This window comes from Tinamus guttatus, unplaced genomic scaffold (assembly GCF_059628265.1).
Source record: "Tinamus guttatus ecotype Peru unplaced genomic scaffold, ASM5962826v1 Tinamus_guttatus_pri_ptg000004l, whole genome shotgun sequence".
Classification (NCBI taxonomy): Eukaryota; Metazoa; Chordata; class Aves; order Tinamiformes; family Tinamidae; genus Tinamus; species Tinamus guttatus.
This window is the reverse complement of record NW_028288538.1, coordinates 11,893,369-11,917,180: the sequence shown is the minus strand read 5'-3', so window position 1 is coordinate 11,917,180 and position 23,812 is coordinate 11,893,369. Positions and strand designations below refer to the sequence as shown.

Here is a 23,812-nt window from a genome sequence, read left to right as displayed (position 1 = left end):
CTGCCTCCACTTTCCTGCTCTGCTCCTTCTGTGTAAACCAAGATTTCTTTTCCACAAAACACTTGCTTCTGCTTTTGACAGCAAATACTTGATGGAGTAGGAGCTGACCTGTTTCCATATCTTTGAACTGTGCACCTTATCTTGCAGACTTTAGCCAGCATGGGAGACCAGAATCACAAACATTTTCTTACCTTTCTTAATTGTGCTAGTTATGAAATAATACAGAATATTACAAGCTAAATTATAGATTGTGAAGAAACATGTAGTATTAATTTGTATTAATCTGTTTCATTTGCGTTCTAGAACATCCCCAAGCCTGGACACAAACGAACAGATTCGACTCACAGTAGCAATGAATCTGAATATACTTTCAGCTCTGAGATCACAGAGGCAGAAGACTTACCACTGAGGATGGAGGTAACATTAAATAAAAAACAAACAAAACTTCACCACCACTTTTCATTTATCAATGTTTGAGCTAATTCCCATCTCGTTTTCTGTGTGTTTTTGAATACTAGGTGTTTATATTGAGAAATCTAGTGCTTCAGTTCATGCTGTTCCATTTCCTTTACAAAAAAAGCTCAGTTAGTAGTTGGCTGTAGGCTTTGTGAAAGGATGCTTTGAGTTCTCCTCTAAGGTAGTCACTGTAGACTAGATGCATGGCCAGTTGATTGACATCTGTCAGACACCATCTTTTACAAGCACAACAAGCACAATTGTCACAAAGTGACAATTCAGAAAAAAATCAGGAGACTTCTAGGAGCATTATATCTATGGGTTAAAAATGACAGAGTGGTCATATTCATAATCTGACTGTGCTTGGCAGCTTGGACATGCATAATGTTCCCTGTGCATACTGGGGATTTTTTTTATTTTTCTTAAGCCACTGCCTCACTCTTAACTGGGATCAGTCATAGAATCATATACCCCCAACTTATCCATTTGGTCTCCATCCTTGTTACTTATGTACATATTTGCATTTTTATTGCAATAATTTGTTTTTAAATTCTCCACAGAAAATTATTTTCTATCATGGATTCAAATACTGTGACACATTTATCCTGTGCAGACAAACTTCAGTTTTACTGTAGATTAACAATATAAATTAACAATACCAAACCATATGAAAAAAGTAGAGGACATTTCACTTTACTGTTTAGGACTGTTAATATCTCAATTTTTTGTTCTGTTTTTGTTTTTGTTTTTTCCCTAAGCTGCTGTTGCAGTTTATGACTCTTCCCTCAACTGTGAAAGTGGATGAGGTGGAAATGGCTGTGCTTGCTTGTCTGCTGTAGTCCTTAATATTAATTTTCTAGTTCCTTTTCTGGACTTCAAAATTTTATGGTTCACTTCATAGTAAATGCTTTAATCTTCTTGCTAGATAAAGTACAAAATGGCTGATGAGCAATTTCTGATGCGCTTTCAGACTACAAATGCTGGTCCTTGCCCAGAAAACACTGAGAAAGCTAGTGGATTAGTCCTAGTACAGGCTGCTTAATTAGCATAATAGAATGAAAAGGACACAAACTATATCTTCTGGTACCTTTTTATTTGACATTCCTCTGAATTCGCTTTGCTTAATCATGGGTCTAACTCTGTGATCAGCATAGAGATTTCTCTTTACCTAAAGAACCTGCTGTAGAAATAACTGATAAAGAAGAAACGTAGCCTCTTACCTGCAGTTGCTTTCCAAGTGAGTCTAACCACAGATGTTTTTCTCCTTTCCCCCTCCACACAAGTAAGAAAAAAAGGTATGCTTAACTGTAGACTTGCTATCAGCTAGATAGTCTTTAGTGCTTTCTTTTGTTAGACTTGAGGTCTAGAAATGTTTTATAACAGTAGATCCCTTTTAAAAATAGTCTTCAGGTGAAAGATCTTAGATGCCCGTAGCCAGCTCTCAAAATCAAGTAACGTTTTTGTGCTCGTTTCTTCCCTCCCAGTTTGTTTCCCTCTTTTACTCACAGTAGTGCTTTCTTTTGGTGTGGAAATGCAACACTTCTTGACTTCCTTCTGCTCTTTCTAAAGCAGGAACCAAGTGAGAAAAAGGCACCACTGGATATGTCTCTGTTCCTCAAGCTGCAGAAACGGGTTACAGAGCTGGAGCAAGAAAAGCAATCCCTGCAGGATGAACTGGACAGAAAGGAAGAACAGGCTCTACGCGCTAAAGCTAAGGTGGAATCTTTCTAGCTGATGAAATGCTGATACCAGAGTATCCCTCCTTGCAGTGTATCAACTGTGTGAATGCTGACTGGCATTTACTAAATTCTTATCTTCCCATAGTACTTGCTTTATTTATTGGCAGCAAGTTTTATGCCTCAGTGCTTTCTACATTTGCTACCATGGGCTACATATTTTCTTTTCCAGTATCACTGAGATCCTTTCACTGGAGTTAACAGGAACTAAAAGTGCTTGCAACTTTCTGTGGCTGCCGAATGCTTGCTTTCCTTTTGCTGCTTCAGCTCAGTTAAAGAATAGAAAGAACTGGATTGTTTTTCACTGTTGTGTGTGTCCTTTCGTAGGAGGAGGAAAGGCCCCCAATAAGAGGTGCAGAGTTGGAATATGAGTCGCTCAAGGTAATTCTGTAAAATTTATCTTAGAGTGAGAATGTTGCCACCAATTACCTACTAGCATAGTTATAAAATATAAACAACCCTCTTGTTTCAGCATATTAGCTGGAAAAAAATAGAATGAAAATTCCCCAGTAAGCCTTTTTTATAGCATTGTCCTTTTTGAGGTATAGAATGTGTGACAGAGGCTGCATGTATGAAGATCCAGTTAAATCAGAGAGAGTTCTGTGTTCACGGCTTAGTACAGCTTGCAAGTTAATTTAAGCAAGAATGCAATGATGAGTGTCACCCTTTCCTCCAAACATGCTATTGAAATTGATGCATATCTTAAGCCACTGAAAGTAAAAGTGTTTCCCAATATCACTGAAGACTCCTCATAGCTTGCTGACTACTGTCTGTTTGGAACTGCATTTTTTGCTGGGTGGGGGAAGAGGGGAGAAGAACAGGGGGAAGAAAGGTAAATTTGTTCCATCAATTGGTATGATTCATATATATGTATTCTCATATGACATTTCAGACAAAAGGTAGCCCTATTGGTGAAATCCTTCCAGAGGATTTCAGAGTAGTCAAGAAACCAGGTTTAAGGGAGTGACCCTCTTTTAGAGTGATTTGTCGCAGTTACTCCTAGTTTTCAGCCTCTCTATCCATACCTTCGTGGCTGTATTTTGTTGGCATAGGAATTACACTAAGTGATGGAGTTATCGCTATTTCTTGCAGCGTCAAGAACTGGAATCTGAGAATAAAAAACTGAAGAATGAATTGAATGAGCTGCAGAAGGCCCTCACAGAAACGTGGTCTCCAGAGGTAACTGCTCCTGGTGCCCCTGCATATCGGGTCCTGCTGGATCAGCTGACTTCAGTGAGTGAAGAGCTTGAAGTGCGCAAGGAAGAAGTCCTCATACTCAGGTCTCAGCTGGTTAGCCAGAAAGAAGCTATTCAACCCAAGGTAAAGAATAGTCAGCAGATATACTGGGTAGTAAAGTTAAATTGCATTGCTGAGGTGCTTTATTTAACCTTGCAGCATGCTTGGAAAAGCAGGGGAAAATGGTGTAACCTCCAAAGCCTTTCTAGGTGCAATTCATGATCAATTATTAGTGCACAAACTACAGCAGTTCAAATTGGGAAACTCAAACCAATTTGGGCTCATCTAGCAGCATTTGTATGAAGATACCATACCAGTCACGCCAGGCTGGTAGATTTGTATTAGGTAAATCCAGTAACTAGTCATTCCCATTGAACTGGAGTATCTAGTGGTTCATAACCTCAGCAGGGAATAAACAGTGGTGTCCTCTTTCCTTTGCTACTGCCAAGATATTCTTACATACTAAATAAATTTGAAGTGTGTGATGCATGGAGGTGTATATATCTTGTTGTGAATGGCTAATTATATGGAGATAAAACCTTGGTTTCCTCTACTATTAAGAACATAAATTCTTGAATAGTAAATCTTTGAGTGACTAATTCTCAACAAAGGTGGCATCCAAGTGTTGTTGTGACAGCTGTTATGACAGAAGTATAAGGGTGACAGGGGGATGGCTAATAGGCAGTTTACATATAGCTTCTGCTTGTTAGCCTGGATAGCTGCAGCATGAACAGAATTTTTTAATGGTTTCTTTCTCTTCTCTCCTGCCTACCAATTTGATTGCCAGGAGGATAAGGTACATATTTTTTCCCACAGCTATAAACTAGCATCTCTTAAATGCTAAAAAACCTCGCCAGTGCTTGAACTGTCATTTCCCTGCATCTCATAACCTGCATGTTGTTGATGTTGTTCTCACACTTCGTTATTGAAGAGGCCGTTCTTATTGTCCCTTCCCTAATTCCACCCACTTTCCCCTCGCAAAAGGAAACAAGTTACTTGGAAACAATCAAATGTAACCATTTGGAGTTGTTGGTTTATACTAACCTTAACATGAAGGGAATCATAAATCTGTCTAACTCAGTCAATGTATCTTTTGAGTGTATTTGGAAGGCAGGAGCAACACTGTGATTTGGAAATACTTAAGAGTATGAGGAAGCAAACTGGCCTTAAATGAAGGCTGACGATTTAAATGTTATAAGTAGAGTGTGTAGGATGTTCTTGAAGACAGAAGAGTATTTAGCACTTCTTTCCTTCAACCCCAAAATAATAAATATGTGCAGGTTGCTAAATCTTGGTAGATTGGCAAATGAGATTACAGCAGTTTTACTGTATAATAAAATAGAAAAATCAGAAATATTTCATAAGCGTGTTGGAAATAATTTGATGGGAAGCTTATGGTTTTCACAGAAGATAAATTATACAAGTGTTGCACTCCAAATATATATGTGCATGATGTTGTAGCGAATATTTTGTAAAATTTTGCTAAGGGAAATAGCACTTGATTATTTTGAATGTCAAGAAGAGAAGTCAGAATTCAATATATCCAGTGGCCCCTTGTGGTTTCACCAATAGCATCCACAGGAAGGACATAAGGCTTAGATCAGACTGGTTTAGGTGAGTGAAAACCTGTTAGGTGGTCAAAGTTTAACTGAAGGAAGAGGGAAGGTGTGGTAATAAACATTCCAAACGGAAACAGAACAGTACTGGGATGATAACCAACTTCAAAAAGTTGCCAGTCCTTGTACATGGCTTCCAGCTTCGCCCGAGTACTTAAAATAGGTGAAGGGAGGAATAGAAGGAACTTGGAAGGTTCCAAAGAATCCGGTGCTGCTGCATTTAAATAGCATGGATAGAACTGAGCTCTATGTGTAAACATATTGCAAAATTACACTTCTTCACTTTCAGCGATGTTCCTGCTAATTCAAAATAAAATGCAAATCCACCATTTCCTTCTTTTTATGTGATGAACAAAGGAGGTTGTTGCATGCACGTGCTTATTAGACAGACTGGTATTTCCACATGTTGCAGGCATTCATTTTAAAAAGTATGCCAGATGGCCAGAGAAGTTACATACCAGATTCCTGCTTCCCCACTACCCACACTAATTTTAATGGGGCTGCCCTAGGAGTAACATTCCTTTTGCATACAGTGACTAAAATACATATTCAAAGGACAGTTACAGTGTTAAATTTACCCTGGAAATGATGGTTCTTTTTTCAGAATACCATGACAGATGCCACAATCCTTTTGGAGGATGTGCAAAAGATGAAGGACAAAGGAGAAATAGCACAGGCGTATATTGGATTGAAGGAAACAAACAGGTATGAGTTCTTTTCATTTGATTTTAAGTCATTTGGGGTCTGCTGTGACACACTCACCGTATCATATTCAGTAAGTTGCATCCATGCAAGCTTGGATTCTTCGAGAGCACTTGTAGAGGGGGATATAATTTGATGAGTTAAATTGCCTTATGCAATTTAATGCAGTATCCAAAAGGATTAGGAACCAATAGGGAAATGCAAAATCAAACTTCCTGGATTCCATGCACTCAGGCTTTAATTGACTGAATTGCTCAAACAATTACTTTTTGACATTCCTTCTCTGTTTCAGGGTGCTATTCCCGATGTTTCTATCGATTATTGAATAGTTGTCACAGTAACTTGTTGTAAAACACATACTGTAAAATCATGAAATGCTATAACTAGCTATGATCTCTGACACTGAGAATTGAATTTCATCATTAAGAATAAAGAAGTATAAGCACAAGATGCACTTTGCTAAGTGTTTAGAGCATTGTTTATTTCTCTTTTATAGTAACTGTAATATGCTATGTACTGCCCTTAACATGTCATCTCATCACCATCCTGTATCTCTTTTGTATTTTTTAAACATTTTTCTTGGAAGACAATCTCCCCAGGACTATCATATGCTGAATGAGGACGGAGAACTTTGGCTGGTTTATGAAGGGTTAAAACAAGCCAACAGGTTACCAGACTTCTCAGAATGTTTTTTTTTCTTCATTTGCATCTTCTTTTCTAGCTAACTATGCCCCTTTCTGTGGGTTTGCTTTAGCTACAGTGTTTCTTATGCACTAATAGTTTAAGAAAACTTAATTCATCGTTACAAATCCAGAGTTTCCCCAAATTTTTTTACCTGTCAGGTTGTATCATTAAAAACTTGGTGATGATAACAGCTAATATATAATCCATAAAAATACTCACACATAGACTAGCAAATACCAAAAGCTGCACCATTGTAACTCTATTGTTCGTCTGCCTCTATGTTGGATGTAGAAATTAATGTTCCTTGTGAATTTTCAGCTTAAAGAAGTACCTTCAATTTAGTAATTGTAAAGCTATTGTTCGAATAGCTGCTGCAGACACCTAACGTTTGGATAGTTACACTTCCTATTCTCCTACTGCAGCTGAAATTCAGTAAATTCCTCTCCCACACCTTTGTACCAGAGTCAAAATGTAGCGCACACAAAATAACCAACAGATCAGTAATCTGTGGTTCATCGTGGCGCCGTTCTAACCTGTACAGTCGCTGTGCCCTGTGCACGGGCTGTGTGCTGGACATTTAACTGCTGGAATTTACCTTGTTAGTAAATTCAGTCTGGCTGTGTGTGCATGTCTGGCTCTCCGCATTCATGTGTCCCAGACTTCCAAAATGGTTTGTAGTCTTGTACAGCCAACTAATTTAATAGATCAGCAGTACTGACTTTATTAAATATGGGTAGCAGTAACTACAAAAGGAAGCATTTTGCAATGAATGCTACTAACTACTGTCTTTCTGTTTCTTGTGCTAACAAATTCTCAGCCTAAGCTTGTTTGTAAGCCTGCCAGGATGGAACTTAGCGCCTGCGTTCTGCAGAGCGGGATGCAGGAGTGCTCGCTCTGCATCTTTTTACTTTTATTTTTTTTTGTCCTAGTACTGTAGAGACAGTAAGAATTTTGTTAAATGGCAGAGCATTGCAGTTAAATGACTATTTGCCCTTGCGAGCTTGGTCAGTCTACTTACTAATAAATGTGCCTACCTTATGCATATTTAAACCCTGAACGTTTGTCTAATTGACCCCTACAAGTCCCTATTAATGTCATTTCCTGTGTGTGTATATTTATGAAATTATGAGTCAGAAGACTTGGACAGTGTCTTGCAAACATGAGTTAGTCCACACAGCACTACTTTGAGGGCGGATATTAAATACTATCCCTATTTCACATGAGAAGATTTCAAGACAAAATTTGCCAACAGGGAAACAGCAAATCAGTGGCAGAGTCTGGAATAAAAAAGCCCTTCTGCATCCCAGTCCAGAGTTCGTGTCTCTTGTTAACTTTTCCTGCCCAAATGACAACTGTCTTTGAAATCTTTGTTTTAATGTAAAAATAATTTATGTGGATTTGCAGTTAAATGTTTCAGTTTCTGACTGAACAGAGTTAACTAAAAAGATTTTAATTTGTTAATATCACAGAGCTTAAGCAAATATCTTCTTCCTCTTACACTGCTGATTTGATTTGATTAAGTAAAACTTGTCTACACCTTTAAAAACAGTGACAAGCCGTGAAGCCTTAGCAATACATTTAGTACCACATGTTCTCTGTGGTACCACACAGAGTGTTTGTTCAATCACAAAGCAAATGCAAAGCAGTGTCACAATTAGTTTTTCTCCACTTTTTGATCATGCAAGCTTTAATTAGAAGGCATATTGAAGGGTTTAAAGAGTACTCTGCCTTTTTCATTTTCCCTTGCAAGCCATGGCTAATTGTTCCTGAGCAGCAGCTAAAGCTTTAGACTCCCTCTGTAAATTTGGGGTGCAACTTTCTCAGTGTCTTGCAACTGTTGCTCAACTTCTCTAGGCTGCTGGAGTCTCAGCTTCAGTCGCAGAAGAAGAGCCACGAGAATGAACTGGAGTCACTGCGAGGTGAGATCCAGAGTCTGAAGGAAGAAAACAACCGGCAGCAGCAGCTCCTGGCGCAGAACCTGCAGCTGCCCCCAGAGGCCCGGATCGAGGCCAGTCTGCAGCATGAGATCACCCGGCTCACTAATGAAAACCTGGTAAGGGAAACGGGGCTGTGGCAGCAGGCTGCGAGGCTGCGGGACTTGTCTGTGCCCACCAGTTCTTATCACCTTCCTGGTGGCAGCCTGCCATGGTAAACTGCAGGAGTGCAATGGATTGGTGTAGATAAATTTAACATAAGAGACACTAATGACTGCCAATGAAGTAATATTGTGGCGGGGAATTTGTTAGAGGTCATCGGCATGGGGAAAGCTCGTAAATGTCAGTGTAACAGTGCTGGTTTCAGTACTGTCATCCCTACACAGAAAGAATGATATCCATGAACCTCATATTGTAGAAAAACTCTGATGGAGGTCTTTTATTTTTAAATGTAGCATTTTCCTTTTTCTCTCCATTCTGCCTGAAGCTCATAGATCATTCACTGTGCTGTGAGCTACATCTATTCAGTATGTTTGGAAGAAACAAGTAGTTCTAGAAAAAGACACTTGGTTGGGAGTCACTTGGCTAATTGCTGTTTCTTGTTTGTTGTACGGATTTTTTGTATGAAGGAAAGATCAGGTGAAACTCCCTATCTTTCTCTCTGGAGGAGAATGTTTATCATGTGCAGGCTGGTTGATTCCTCAGAGAACTGGCCAAAGAGGCCCATGCTGAAATACTTATCGATAAACTGCTTAGTAGCTTGGGATCTTCTTATGGAGTTTCTTCTTTATAACAAAGTGAACAACAGAAAATTCCTAACTGAGTATCATTGTGTCCACTAAACAAACCAAGGTGTAGTCTTTGCTGCTGCTGTCTTTCTTCGTGTCTTAGTACCAAGTTTTTGAGAAAAACAATAGATAATTCAGTTGATAGATCAGAATAAACTGTTCCTAGAAGTATGTTCATAATTGAAAATATATTACAAGTTTCTTTCAGCAGTAACCATCTCACTCTGGAAAAGGTGTATGGCAAATGTTTCCATCTTGGACAGCTACTCCTGCTGCCTAATTATATATTATGATTTTTAGTCTTTTGTTTTCACCCAAGAGAACTACTCATCGCATTTCCAAGACAACACACAGTCATGTAATTACATCCCAGAGGAGTTCTCTATTTTCAAATACAGTGAATGTAATTTTACTTGTTAAGTATAGACTTGTTCCTTAGTATTTCACTTCAGCTGTCTGAGCCCATTCCACATTGGGAATATGTTTATTTTCCACTCCTATTCCTATCAAGGTGTAAGACTAGAATTTCAATATTCATTGTGTACCCATCTTTATTAGTGTAGGAAGAGAATGTCCCTTCCAAATTATCACACAGGTTATATTCTAGACTTACACAGTTACACTGTTTGCCATTTTTAGAAGATCTGACCATTCTGCAACCCAGTGACATCAGCTCCTCTTTTGGAGAAGCTGGAGTGAGCCCCACATGTAAGAACTGGAGATTCCTGGTCTTGTTTTAGCTGGCTGTGCTCATACAGTGCTTACTGATGTATCGGTATCTCAGAGGGAAGGAGAAAAACAACCCTGTACCTATTTTCACAGTTTTATGAGGAATTGTATGCAGATGATCCCAAGAAGTATCAGTCGTACCGGATTTCACTTTACAGACGGATGATTGTATGTAGATCACACGAATCCTGTTTCTCTGTTGTCCTGTTCGCTGTTTCTGGAGCACTAATGAGCAGCAGGCTGCCTGCCTTTCCCTCTCCAAGGAACGCCGGGCAGAGCGCTTCCCGATGCCGACTTCTTCCCTCACTGCTTTTGTTGCTAGTCTGAGTGTCCTCTGTGTAATCCCGGTGTCTGTTTTTGATGCACAGTTTTTGTTACTAATATAAGTCTTGCACTGTGATCAAGTGGTTTCTTTCTGAATTCAAAGGATTAAAAATGCCTTTATGCCTTGAAGAAGAGATAACGTGATGTAAAAGATGCTCAATTTTCAGATCCACCTCTTTTCTTTAAAACTTTGATAATATTCAGCTCAGCAAAATAGTTACAGAGAGTTATGAAGGAGCATAATGCCTGCAAACACGAGTAGCCTGACCCTACTCTGAATTTATTCATAAATCTGTTTGCAGTGCACTGAATCAGAGGTTTTAATTTACACTTTGCATGAATGTAAAGTTTGAAGGACAAATAGGAAGAAATGGGGGGGAAAAAGCATTTCCACAATAATTAAAGGTAGACCAGCAAATAGAGACTGTAGCCTACCTAATCTTGGAAAGAGTATCGTTTATGCGATTCCAAATATTAACGAGATGCGAAATTTGTTTATTTTGATTAGAGGAACCGGAGAGAGAAGTTTTTTTTCTTTCTAATGTATTTATTATGTTTTCTCTTCACTAATATTTTCAAAACAGTCAACCAGACTTCCGCATTATTATTTTTAGTAGAAATTGTTATATCTGAAGATAGTGATGTTATTGACAGAATTTATTTTCTAAAAATTTTTACTACTATTTTGAATAGGAAGTATGGTTCTGTTCTTTCAGCAAATCCGCAATTGTATGTTTAAGTACATTGTATAAGGTTCTGAACTCTTTACTATGTGATTGAAACCATTTTTATATCTAATTCTCATTTTTTCTCAATACCACACTAACATGTTTCAATACTTCTAAGAAAAACCGGATTAAGTTTTTGATGCAGAGAGCTGAGGGTACCTTGTTCACATTCAATCAAGCTTACTAAAAGAGCATTTTTCTTTTAAGCTGTTTTGAAACCCTCACTCTGAAATGGCTTTCAGATTTTTTCGACCTTGAGGTTTGGCATCCTTTGTAAAGGCTTTCCATTCTCTTAATTATTTCATTAATTAACCACCATTGATAACAAAATTATTCAAAGTTAGATTTCTGGAATACTTCCTTTGAAAGAAAAATGCCACCTTACTGCAATACTAAGACTATTATGTGCTAGATACCGTTCAAGTACAGAGTGAAAGGAAGGTTCCTGTGAGAACTGTTTGTGTCTCGGGAAGGGCCATGACAGCAAGCTGCAGGGAGGTGGCGGTGTTGTGAGAAACCTCATGGGTTGGGATGCCTGATGTTTGAGTACATTTAAATAAAATTTATGTTCTCTTTTCAGATTCTCTTTTATACTCACTTAAAATAGACAAGTCTGAATAAGAAGTCAGTCCTAAAAGCATGAACAGGTGTTGCAGAAGTACAGCCTAGCTGTTAAATAATAAAGAAAAGAATTTCACTGAGGCATTTGGAAGAGCAGAGAGGAGTCATTAGGGAGATCTGTTTGCAGCAAAATGCCTTCTACTCCCTGTAAGAACTGACCTAGTTCTGAATATCTGCAGAATATACTGCTTTGCCTTTCTTATGTTGCACATAACTTAATAAAATTTGTAATATTTGGCTTGTGTTATAGGCCGTGTTCCAGCTTGCAAACCTCAGCCATAGGATGGCACTACTGTTCAGCTTTCCTCACCGTCCTGTAATTCTAACAGTGCTGGTTTTGTCTGGTTCTGTCTCTGTCACTAGTTTTCGTGTTTTCTCATACATTAATTTTTCTCTCACCTTAATTTGCAGGATTTAATGGAACAACTTGAAAAGCAAGACAAAACTGTTCGCAAGCTGAAGAAACAGTTGAAAGTATTTGCTAAGAAGATTGGTGAACTTGAAGGTACTTTGAGAGAATGCATAGATTTTGTTTTACTTTTTGTGATCCATCGTTGTTGTTATTGAATCCATCTGTCTCAGTTGCCTTGGGGCAGCTAGGGCCTGGGGTCTTCCGTAGCATCTCTCTCAATTGATCCCAAACAGGAGATCCACTCAGAACTCTGTGTGTCCCTTTATAAATATAGTAAAAATTAGTTGTATTTTAAAGCAGCGAAAAAGTGATGAATTTTCTCATGTTCTTATGTTTCAAAGAAAGTGTTACTTGACGACTTTGTGTACAAAGACGTGATCTGTTTTTATCAAGACAAAAGTTACCCTAAATGTGAATGAGGCAAAAATAATTTTTGCAGTTTCTTTTGATTGTGAATTCGTGTTTCACTGGAGCTGAGAATGCTGCGATTGTCTTTTGCTGCCTGAGGTTTCCTTTTCCAATTGCTGGCGAAACATAAATGTGAGAACACTGATACACAACTAAGCATGTTTTATTTTTGTGTGCGTCAAAGTGAGTGGCTTTAGGGTCTCAGGACTGATTAGATAGAGAACTTAATATGCCTCTGGATAAGTAAAGTCACTTTAGTTGTTAAAAACAATTAATAGTCTTAGAAAGTTGAAGAATTAATTTGTCTTTAAATAGTCTGTGCCCTAACCCTTCCAAGACATTTTTATTGAGTACTAAGATTGAGGTTAGTGGCTGGGTAGTCTTGTTTGGTTACTTCTCTGAACAAGAACACAGTGATCTTCATATTACTTTTTACAGTATGGAGTGGAAAAATGTTCCTGAAAACATTGTTTAATCTGTGTTTATTACTCCTTAGAAAGGAGCTATGTTTGAAAATGTTTTGAAATGCAAGATTTTAGGTAACAGGAGTCAAGCTGGAAGCATGCTTATGTTTTACAGGACTGTTAACAGTGATCTTCTGTGACTAATTGTTGTCTCCTGTCTCCTTATGCTTTTATGTGATAAAATTCAGGAAATCAGCAATATTTCTGTATTGACGATTATGATTCCGACATTTTCACTGTTCTTCAGAGGAAGAACACCAACCTGGGATACGTTCCTCAAGAATCTGTCTTCTTTTTTAGAGGATGTTTTTTTTTTTACTAGATGCTAGCTGGAACCAAAGAAAAATAGTCCTCAGTCCAAAACAACCATTTTGAACTGAGTTCTTCCTTAGAAGAAGGTTTTTGTGTTTTCTGTGGTAAAAACTGGCTTCACTCGAAAACATTTCATCTTTTCTTTTCCCTTCTGAAGTGGGTCAGATGGAGAACATATCACCAGGACAAATCATTGACGAACCTATTCGTCCAGTTAACATTCCACGGAAGGAGAAGGACTTCCAAGGGATGCTAGAATATAAGAAGGAGGATGAGCAAAAACTTGTCAAGAATCTTATTTTAGGTAAATATCTTTCTCATTTGCAGCCTTGCCTGCTTCAAAGAGGTCTGAAAAATTAAAAAGATAACTATAAGAATCTAGAATTGCATTGTGAGATGTGTCCTTTAGTTTACTTCAATTTTGACAGTGTTAAGTTTATATATTAAACTAAGTTAAATGTCTGTTACGAGAACATAATCTCACTTCTTGATCAATATAGACACACCTAAGGATGTGTCCACATATTTTTTAGGAGGCAATTATGCTTTCTTCTGTTCTGACAGTTTGCTAAGAAAATGCCTTCTTCTTAGCCTGCTCTTAGATTGTTATTTGGTTTCACTGGGAGGTTGCACTTACCACGTATAACTCTTTGCAATTAACAAAACAATGTGTGTTTGTTCATCCCAAGAGCTGAAACCACGCGGTGTGGCTGTCAACTTGATTCCAGGATTACCAGCATATATTTTGTTCATGTGTGTACGCCACGCAGATTACCTCAATGATGACCAAAAAGTGAGGTCACTGTTGACATCCACTATCAATGGCATCAAAAAAGTGTTAAAGGTTAGTTTCTCCATTTGTTTAGGAAGATATTACTTGAAATTTGCTTGTGCTTTTATGTTAAAGAGTGAGGAAAAGACTTGGGTCTGGATTTCTGATCAGCAAGCTCCTCCTGAAGTTCCAAATGTTGTATAAGCAAGCAAGACATTATAGTGATAGCATTTTCTTCACATCATAGCACAGATGCTTTGAGTCAATGAAAAAAAGAACTACCAGATTTTCATTTAGTCTTCTTCCTCTGGAGCTATATCTTTAAAGTATTTCAGGCTTTAATTTGCTAAAGTAAAGTTTTGAGTACAGTCATTTGCATAAAATGGGTCTTTATAAATCCTATCCAGAGCGCTCAATGCAAATGTTTCATTTGCTGTTTCAGTCGAAAGATTTGCTCATTTGCTTTGTCTACAGATTATATTGATGGTAATACGTTACTGCCTTGAGTCCTTGCGATGAGTGGCCTTAGAAGGGTATCTTGAAGGCAATATTAAATAATAAATCAGTTCCCTTTATGCTTCATGGAGCTATTTTAGGTTCTAAATAAAACAGCTGTGCTCAAAACAATTATTTAACTAAACTACAGGTTTTGGAAAAAAAGTTCAGCAAACATTTCTGCTGGAACTTTGTTTTTTTGGAAAATCATTGCATGCTTAAATAAATAGAGTGCATGCTATAATCATCTAGAAAGTTTATTTACAGAAATAGCACATCCTATTTTCTGTGTCCTCTCAGGAGGAGGGGTTTGGGTGTTTGTTTGTTTGGGGTTTTGTTTTGGTTTTGTTTTGTTTGTTTTGTTTTGTTTTCCTTGTCAGGCTGCCAGAATGGTTATGACCTAAATGACATTAACCAAAACGGAATTCCTTCCCACTGCCTCTTCTGGCTGTGCCTCGTTACTGGCCTTCCTGCTGGGCTGCTCTTGCAGCAGTTGTCATGCCCACCACATTGACCTGTGATTTCTGCATAGGCTGTTGGCATGGATCTGTACAACACAGAACTGCCACAGCAGTGGCAGAAATCGTATTTTGGATGTTCTTAAAGAGTTTAGAAAATGGGAGGCGTTAATGGGATTCAGTCAAAAACCTTGCTTTTCAAGTCCATTCCTGAAATACTGCAAGTTTTGCAAAGTGCCAGAAGCTGAGGAGCTACTAGAAGAAAGTGGGTTTGAAGTGCTTAATTGCTTATCTAATGTTTTATTATTTTATTCCCTTTAACAGTCTCCATTGAATTTTTTTTTAATCTGCAGAAAAGAGGTGATGACTTTGAAACCGTGTCATTCTGGCTATCTAACACCTGCCGATTTTTGCACTGTTTAAAGCAATATAGTGGAGAAGAGGTAGGAAGCGCTCTCTTTTTTTAGTTTCTTCCACTTCATAATACCATTGCGAACACTGCTCTGCTACAAATTCCTGTAATATCTCAAAATCTAGTTGCAGTTGCTTAAAAATAGCCACACTGTTTGGAATTATGGTGATGACTTCAGTAGAAAGCACAGGGAAGCAAGATTTAAAGCGGTGTCCCTTGGTCACAGGCTAGGAGGCCATGGGCTAGCACTGTGCTCCAGAAAGTGCTAATGCAGATTAAGCAGAAAAATCAGGTTCGTAGCATTGAGTTCCTGCTCAGATGCACTGAGCTTCCTATGTAGAAGGTCATATTAAGCGCTTTAGTTACAGTATTGCGCATTGACTAAAGTTTGAAAGATATCACATGCCTAATTCTTTCTTCAGACTCAAGTGGGATTTTGGCAGAAAGTCGCCAGATAAGATCATCCATGCTGCAGTGGGAGGAAGGTGCCAGAAAGCTGACAGTGTTTATACCGGTGTCACTTGAAAGTTTCAAGTCAAAGAAACAGACATTGCATATGGCATAACTGAAATGCAAACTCCAGCATTAGTAGCAATCAGAACAACTTCCAAATTACAGTTTTGAAGGACTGTGAATATTATTTTGAAAGTATCATTTGTCAGCTGTGTGAAAAATATATAAATCCTCGTATTGCGAAATGATTTTGTGTTCCATTGAAGCATTCGTTTCTATGTTATTCTATGAATGCAGGGATTCATGAAGCATAATACACCTCGTCAGAATGAACACTGCCTCACTAATTTTGACTTGGCTGAATACAGACAAGTGCTGAGTGACTTGGCTATTCAGATCTACCAACAACTTGTCAGAGTGTTGGAAAATGTTCTGCAACCAATGATCGGTAAGGCAAAGGTTCATTCCTTAAACTTCACACCATAGTAACAAAAGGAAATTTGTGATGGTGATAACATGCTCTGTCATGTGTTCCTTCCTCCACGGCATAGTTCTGTTAATAGTTCCGCTGATATTCTGTTTATAGATGACAAGGACTGCACTGAACAGGCTGGATTAGAGGAAGAGAACAGTGGCTAGGTCTTTTGACAGTAACGGAATAAATGGATTTACCCTATTAACACCTAAATCATGTATTTATAGGAAGGAGCCACTGTTAGGACAGTCTGGCATTTGTTGTCCTGTCCTTGGAAAAAATGAACTTGATTGAATAAGAATTCATAATGAACATGGAGAAAACATAGTTGACTGTCACTTTAGACAGCAATCAGCAGTGAAATAGCAGTGACAGAGCTCACATTCACAGAGAATTCTTCATAGAAAGTCCATGCCATTTTTCTTATTGTACAGTACTTTCACACAAACTTTTGTTAACTGTTTCCAATCGCAGCACAAAGAAGAATGGAACAGCTCTTGGTTTGCCCTCTGCTGCTCATCTCACCCTTTTGCTGAGTTGCAGTCAGACTTTTCTTTCACATATACATGTGAAAAAAACATGTAAGCATAGATTTTGCACAACATAAGGGTGCACTGAGAGGATTGCTCTGAATCATGGTGTGGCTAGAAAAGCCTGGCCTGATCTTTTTGTGTAGATACTAAGTGTGAGTAGATATTAAGGCTTGCTAGTTTGCACAGTTCACCTTGATCTAGCTAACTTTTGATTATTACAATAATGTTCACAACCTAACACAGTTTCAGGAATGCTGGAGCATGAAACTATCCAGGGTGTCTCGGGGGTGAAGCCAACCGGGCTGCGGAAGAGAACATCCAGCATTGCTGATGAAGGGACCTACACTTTGGACTCTATAATTCGGCAGCTGAACTCTTTCCATTCGGTGATGTGCCAGCATGGAATGGATCCAGAGCTAATCAAGCAGGTTATCAAGCAGATGTTCTATATCATTGGGGCTGTGACACTTAATAATCTTCTCCTGCGCAAGGACATGTGCTCGTGGAGCAAAGGAATGCAGATAAGGTAAAGCAGCTCATCTCTCTTCATCAATTTTGATGGAATCGCAAATATGCTGTAAAAATTTATTATTTCAAACACAGGCAGTTGTGGATGCTTTTAAATTGATTCTGAGAGGTTCAGTTGAACTCCTTAGAGAGGCTTTGCTCTGTCTTCCAAGGAAACTTGAAAGGAGCAAAACAAAAATACTTGGTTTACAAGTATGAACCAGAACTATAGCTGAAATGTTGATAATTTCTTTCTCAGCTTTTAGGGAGGAATAGCAAACATGCCTGCTCTGCTCTTCGTAGGTTGGTGGCTCAGGGGATGCCTGCTGTGTTCGGGCATATTGTAATTTGCTGCTTCCTGCTGTAAAGCCATCTTATTGTATTCCTGCCTTTGGCATCAGTTATGCAGTGAATTCTACTAGCATATGACAGGGAATTTAGCCAAGATATTCCAGTGCCTCAGGTAATCTTGAAGAGCCTCACTGTGCAGTTATTTGGACAAAATCTTGTTTGTCTTTCTTCACATACTTGTGTACGCAGTCCTGCCAGGAGGAGGATCAGGGAAACAAGTTTAGTGGAAGCCTTTGACAGTCATTTTTAGCTGTTTTAAAACTCGAATTTTCCTTCTTTAATGAAAGGGAAATTATATAAAAATTAAATTGCAAGAAATTGTAGTCAAATACTAAAGTCTTGATACTCTTATCTCTTTGTACAGATACAATGTGAGTCAACTTGAAGAATGGCTACGTGATAAAAATTTGATGAATAGTGGGGCTAAAGAAACACTGGAACCTCTCATTCAGGCTGCACAGTTGTTGCAAGTGAAAAAGAAAACGGATGAAGATGCAGAAGCTATTTGTTCAATGTGCAATGCTTTGACTACTGCCCAGGTAATCAAACTTTTTCTCTTTTTTTAACTGTCACTTTTCGAGACTGGGAAAATGGGCAGGAAGAAATCTGATATCTCTGTACTCTGGGCAGCTCTGCCTGGGATATGAGGAATTTATCTTTTTGGCATCTGAGTTAGTGTCCAGTTAAGGCAACAGACAATTCACACAGATCTGTTGTTTGAGGGTTTGTATACAAATGTATTATGTTACTGTACCCATTAGCCTCAAAAAGACCGAACCAAATATACCTCAGTAAACAACACAGCTGACGTGATATCAGAGCTAGAAGTTGCACTGATATAACAACGATTTTGATTTAGAAATTCCTGTTACTGGAAAATCGGTGTTTTTTTCACTGAAGTTATTCTACGTACCTCTTTATTTAGTTTTGTTAAAAAGGGGTTTATTAAAAGAATAATGTTTCTCTAAGCTGTAGATGTTTTGCCCATATTATTATTTAAAGCCTTTGCATTACAGTTCTTTTCTCTGGTTGTGTTAGCTCTACTTTCAGAATAATACTCTCTTAAAATGCAGTGAAGTCACAGGACTCTCTTGAATTGCAAGCAGGGGAAGGTCATAAGTACAGAATCAAAACCAGAGAAACTGAGCATGTTTCTAGTGCGTGTGGGAACACAAATTATCTGTCATCTGATTCTCCACAGTTTGGCATTTTTCACAGATGTAAAAATAGGAGTTTCTGCCTTCAGGGAACAGACAGGCTGAAGAAGGCATATTTATATCATAGCTTTAAATAGATAATGAATCGATAAAGCATAAAAGAATGAATATTTGTAAAAATATTCCCTTTTAAAATAGTTAATAAAAAGATATTTGCAAATATGAAAAAGATTAAATGAAACATGGATGTACCTGTTGATTCATCAATAAAATGAAATTAAGAATGTTTTGGTTTTTTTCTTCACAGATTGTAAAAGTTCTGAATTTGTATACTCCTGTTAATGAGTTTGAAGAAAGAGTCTTGGTATCATTTATACGTACAATACAGGTATGGCTTTTTCAAAAAAAAAAAAATTGCTAGTTCTAGGAAACCTGCGCATGACCCAAAACAGGTCATGTCTTCAAACATATTCAGGAATCTCAAGTAAACTAGGCTTTTTAGCCATACTTGTTTCTCCTGTTTCAAAAACATGATGTCAGAGTTAAATTTTTAAGTATTCAGTTTATTGCCTCCAGACTTGCATAAAAAAAAAAGTTCCAGTTAATCCTTCTGTGTGAGATTTTTCAGCAAAATGAGGGATTTTTTGCGCTTTTATGCCCACTTTTCAGGTGTTAACATTTGTATAGCCAAAATTACTTTTGTTGGACTTGTGTGTGTAATAGAGTGCTTGAAAACTGAGGCCTGTGTACATTTCAGAAGGTCCTCACTTAGCCCTTGTAATCTAACTATATTCATGAAAATGAAACATTTTGAAAATTCAGTAGAGAAGCAGCCAATAGAACAAAAGAAATGAAACAAGGTGATCTTTTTGGTCTGTCAGAACTTTAATTACATTTCTAGCAGAATAAGGAAGATGGGGAAGGTAAAAATGAAATTAAAAAAAAAGATTTACTAAAAAATGCAGTGAGCAGATAGTGAGCAAATTCTACCTTTTACAGAGAATATAAATATCTTCAGTTCGCATTATTATGGGAAGGAAATGCAGAGTTGAAACTGCTCAAAGTAACCACAGTTTAACGGCACAACTGATAGAAATGTTTCAGGACAAGCTGCCATAGAATTTGTGCATGTTTATTTACACATATATCTATGCATATAGATTAAATGCTACCTCATTGCAAGATGATGATTATTATCTATGAGTCAAATGCTAATGTAATCATTTTCTTTCCAGATGCGTTTGAGAGACAGGAAGGACTCTCCTCAATTGCTCATGGATGCTAAGCACATCTTTCCTGTTACTTTTCCATTTAATCCATCCTCTCTGGCATTAGAAACCATTCAGATTCCAGCCAGCTTGGGCCTGGGCTTCATCTCACGTGTCTAATCCCAGGGATTTGCTGTCAGTGATAGATGGCACTTCAGTTGCTCAGCATCTTTATCCATTAAAACATAGTGAGCCATTAAAAATATTTTTTTTCTGAACAAACAGTATGTATTTGACTGCATCTGTAGTAAAAGTAACTGGGAAACTACGTAACAGCACCACAGATAGAAGGCTAATAGAAATATGAGCATTTGTGTAAAGTCATTACATTTATGAAGACTTAAACATTTTTGGAGTGTGGAAATAGGATTGGGCAAAAATTGTGTCCTCATCTGTCTAGAGACATTTTTAGATCTTTAGTAACATATTTAAATAGTGTAAATTAAACTCCATGTGTAATAGTCTTGTAGGCAGGGACCAATAAAGGACATCATTGTCCTGAACTGGAAGACTTAAAAGTAAGGCATTTTGTAGTAGAATACACAGTCATTTGGGAGCCTGTTACATTTAATTTGTAAAAACTGGGATGGAGAAACAAGAACTGGCAATACATAAAATAATTTCTTAAACCACTTCCTTATTTATGTCAGTTTGACATAAGTTATAGTGATAAGTCTTATAGCTTACTACATGGTATAACATAGGTGGTCGTTTGTTAGTACTGTGGTTTATCAAGCATATTAAATCGCTGCTGCATATTGTGTTCTTTTTAATGTATGACAGTATCATATTAGGCACTAAAAATGAGATATGTCACTTTTTGTTGTCAGCCTTGTTTACAGTTCAACACAGTCTCTTACTTTAACTGGATCTTTGCAAATGTTATCAAGTATCACCTGTAAAGGAAAATGGTAACTAAGCACAAGTAGCACACTGGAAGTTACATGTTTAGAGTTTTATTTTTTTCTTTTTAAAGTAGTTATCTGAAAATACAGTATGCTGAAGCAAATGATCAAAAGTCAATCATGATGTTAGTATTTGTTTAAATTTTGTATTTTTTCCAAGGTTTTTCTTGGTTTGTAGACCCCAGAAATAGCAGTCTGTATTTTTAATATTATCTGTTTTGTTTCATTGCCACTTTATAAAATGTATTCCTTCACACTGGTATTTAGAGGGGGAAAAAAAAGACACAAAATTTCCGCAGTAGCCGAAATCTCATGTTCTTTGAAAAGCTGACTAAGAAAAATATTCTTAAATAAGTTTTGACTATGATGCTATCATTTGACTATTGTTTATGCTGATAAAATGTTTTAAAATCCAGAGTGCATAATCAGAAACCCTGTTATTTTGATGATTGCACATCTTACCATAAAGATGTTTCCCTCCTGCATGCCTTAGATCTGTTATGTAGAATTCACATTTCAAAATGTGCAACAATAAAGTCAGAGGCCTTGCTTAAGGTTCCAATTCTGAACTTTGAAACATATAGTTTGTGGTGTATGGCTCAAATATACGTGTAGTCGCACACCTTACTTAGTTGCAGAGTGCAATACTTCTAATGTATTCTAAAAATTAACAATTTAATATAATTTCTTTTAATATATAAAGAAATAATCTGGAGGTACTTACCATTTTGCCTGCAAAATTTTTGCTGTTAAGCAGACCGAAACATTTCAGTTACTTGAGAGGTAGATATGTTGTTCATATGGTTGCTGATAAAGAAATCTGTAATAAAGACAGTCTAAATTTTGTAAGTAAAATTTTGAAATGGTGATATCATTTTATTTTCAATGTATATGCCCCATATTATGTTTGATGGACCACATGGATACTTTCAAGAACCTACTCTTGCATTGCATAAATACTCGGAATGAGCCTTGCTAAATGATTTAGATTATTTACCTGTGCATAGCATATCAAAATCTGTTTTTTTCAGATGTTATTTTATTTCTGAAACTGCAGCTACTGTAAGTGGCTCCAAATAAGGTAAAATATAATAATGGTGGGGTATAGTAGTTTTTGACTTTTTAGGGTACTGCACTTGCGGGAATGTAATGGAGAAAGTCTTTACATCCAGTAGCAAGTTTAGAGGAGAAAATAGGTGAGAATATGCTGACCTACATTTTTTTTCTCCTATTGAAAAACAAAAAAAGTCATTACAGTATGTTTGTACTGTAGATCAGGAAAAGTATCCAATACTTAAGCATTAGTGTATTACAGTGTATGCCTAAATGTATTTTTGTTTATTTTTAAAGTTTGTTTACCTGTAAAAAGCCTTATTGTATCTTGTTTCCTTAAAAAAAAAATACTTAGTAATTTATAGGTATTATCCTTAAACTCAGTGGTTTGACTGGTATTACTTTTATATCACATTAAAAGTATATGCTGCTTGACATGTTTTAAAGGAAAATATTTTTAAGTTGAAATAAATGTGTAATTGGTAATTCATCTAATATTTTACATGGCAGTATTTTACATGCACTTTTCAGAAATGAAACTGTAGTGTCAGTGTATAATATAAAGTATCTTTCACTTTAGGACTAATAGCTCTTTAACCATAGAATCTAATGCAAAATTATTTTAACATTTTTTTCCTTTGAATCATGGTTATGCTCTTTTAATGTGGACATATCTTTCATATTTTAATTTATTACCTGTTGTTATAACAGATTCTATCAGATGCTGGAAAATACTTGCCAATGTCCCCTTAGAATTATACACTTATTCTAGAGATTTTGCACAAAAAAATTACCTCATTCAGTTCAGTGTATATTTATTCCAGTGATCATTTTATTCTGACGTTTAGAGCACCATATTCTATACAAATTTTAACAGATTGCTTCTCAGACTTTGATCTGGGATGAAACATGAAAGTCCATTAAATGTGATCAATCTAGCCTACCTATCACAGGAGACAAATAGCATCAACACCGGTGTTGAACAGTGGATTTATGTCCAGTAATATTTGTTCCCAACTTGGAAACACCAGCATTTGCAATTTGAAAATAATGTATGATTTAAACTAAACATATTTCAAATACCAAACAAAAACTATGAATAAAGGGTTTTTTGTTCTTTTTTTTTTAAAGATACTGATAATTCATCTAGTAAGTAAAAGCCTTTAATCATAGGTTTTCACTAGATGCCACTGAAGTTCATAGATGAAAACCAAAACATTATCAGAATGACCTGAGCGCTGATCTGTTGTAGTGTCTGATGTTGTACTTAGTAAATGTATGCATCATAAAAACTGTAGCCTAATAGCTATCACTGGAAAATGTCAAAATAAAAATACAACTGTAAGATTTGCTTTGTTTTGAGGTTGTTTGGTTGGTTGGGGATTTTGGGTGAATACACAGCTATGGGGCTGTCACACTTCGGGTTGCCTCCTGCAACCCTCTTGCTTTTCCCAAGTTTTCACTGACTTTTTTTGGACTAAATGGATTACGAAACTGTCTTGTCTTTTGTCCCAAACCTCCTCTCAGGGCAGCTTTCCATCTGTTGGCCATTATGGATACGCTCTAGCCGCCTTTTCTCCCTCTCTCTCCTCACGCTCCCTCTGGTGCTGTTACACACAACTCAACACCTGAATGCTCTGAAATTCTGCATATGATATGTAGTAAAACTAACTTGTTCCACAATATATGGATTTATACAAATTGATAAGCTGTGTATACATTTGTCCTCAATAGTTTATTCTGGGATACTGCTTTATGTTCTGTTATATCCTGTGGCTAAATTGGACACCTTTGAGGTATTCCAGATTAGCTTGGTTGCCCTT

At 37.1% G+C, this 23,812-nt stretch overlaps 1 protein-coding gene across 1 annotated transcript in view; it reads left to right on the top strand.

Moving 5' to 3' along the window:
* The window catches only part of MYO5A (myosin VA), a 94,895-nt gene extending 71,557 nt beyond the window's left edge, over positions 1-23,338 (top strand). Inside the window, exons 25-41 of the mRNA XM_088520906.1 lie at positions 304-417; positions 2,029-2,172; positions 2,520-2,573; positions 3,285-3,512; positions 5,649-5,749; positions 6,333-6,413; positions 8,285-8,483; positions 9,975-10,049; positions 11,966-12,059; positions 13,308-13,454; positions 13,840-13,994; positions 15,229-15,318; positions 16,038-16,188; positions 16,992-17,274; positions 17,971-18,145; positions 19,071-19,151; positions 19,999-23,338. Of these exons, the coding sequence (XP_088377032.1) occupies positions 304-417; positions 2,029-2,172; positions 2,520-2,573; positions 3,285-3,512; positions 5,649-5,749; positions 6,333-6,413; positions 8,285-8,483; positions 9,975-10,049; positions 11,966-12,059; positions 13,308-13,454; positions 13,840-13,994; positions 15,229-15,318; positions 16,038-16,188; positions 16,992-17,274; positions 17,971-18,145; positions 19,071-19,151; positions 19,999-20,151 (2,325 nt within the window). The 3' untranslated portion in view covers positions 20,152-23,338. The remainder of the gene's footprint in view (positions 1-303; positions 418-2,028; positions 2,173-2,519; positions 2,574-3,284; positions 3,513-5,648; positions 5,750-6,332; positions 6,414-8,284; positions 8,484-9,974; positions 10,050-11,965; positions 12,060-13,307; positions 13,455-13,839; positions 13,995-15,228; positions 15,319-16,037; positions 16,189-16,991; positions 17,275-17,970; positions 18,146-19,070; positions 19,152-19,998) is intronic.
* The last annotated feature ends 474 nt before the right edge of the window (positions 23,339-23,812 follow it).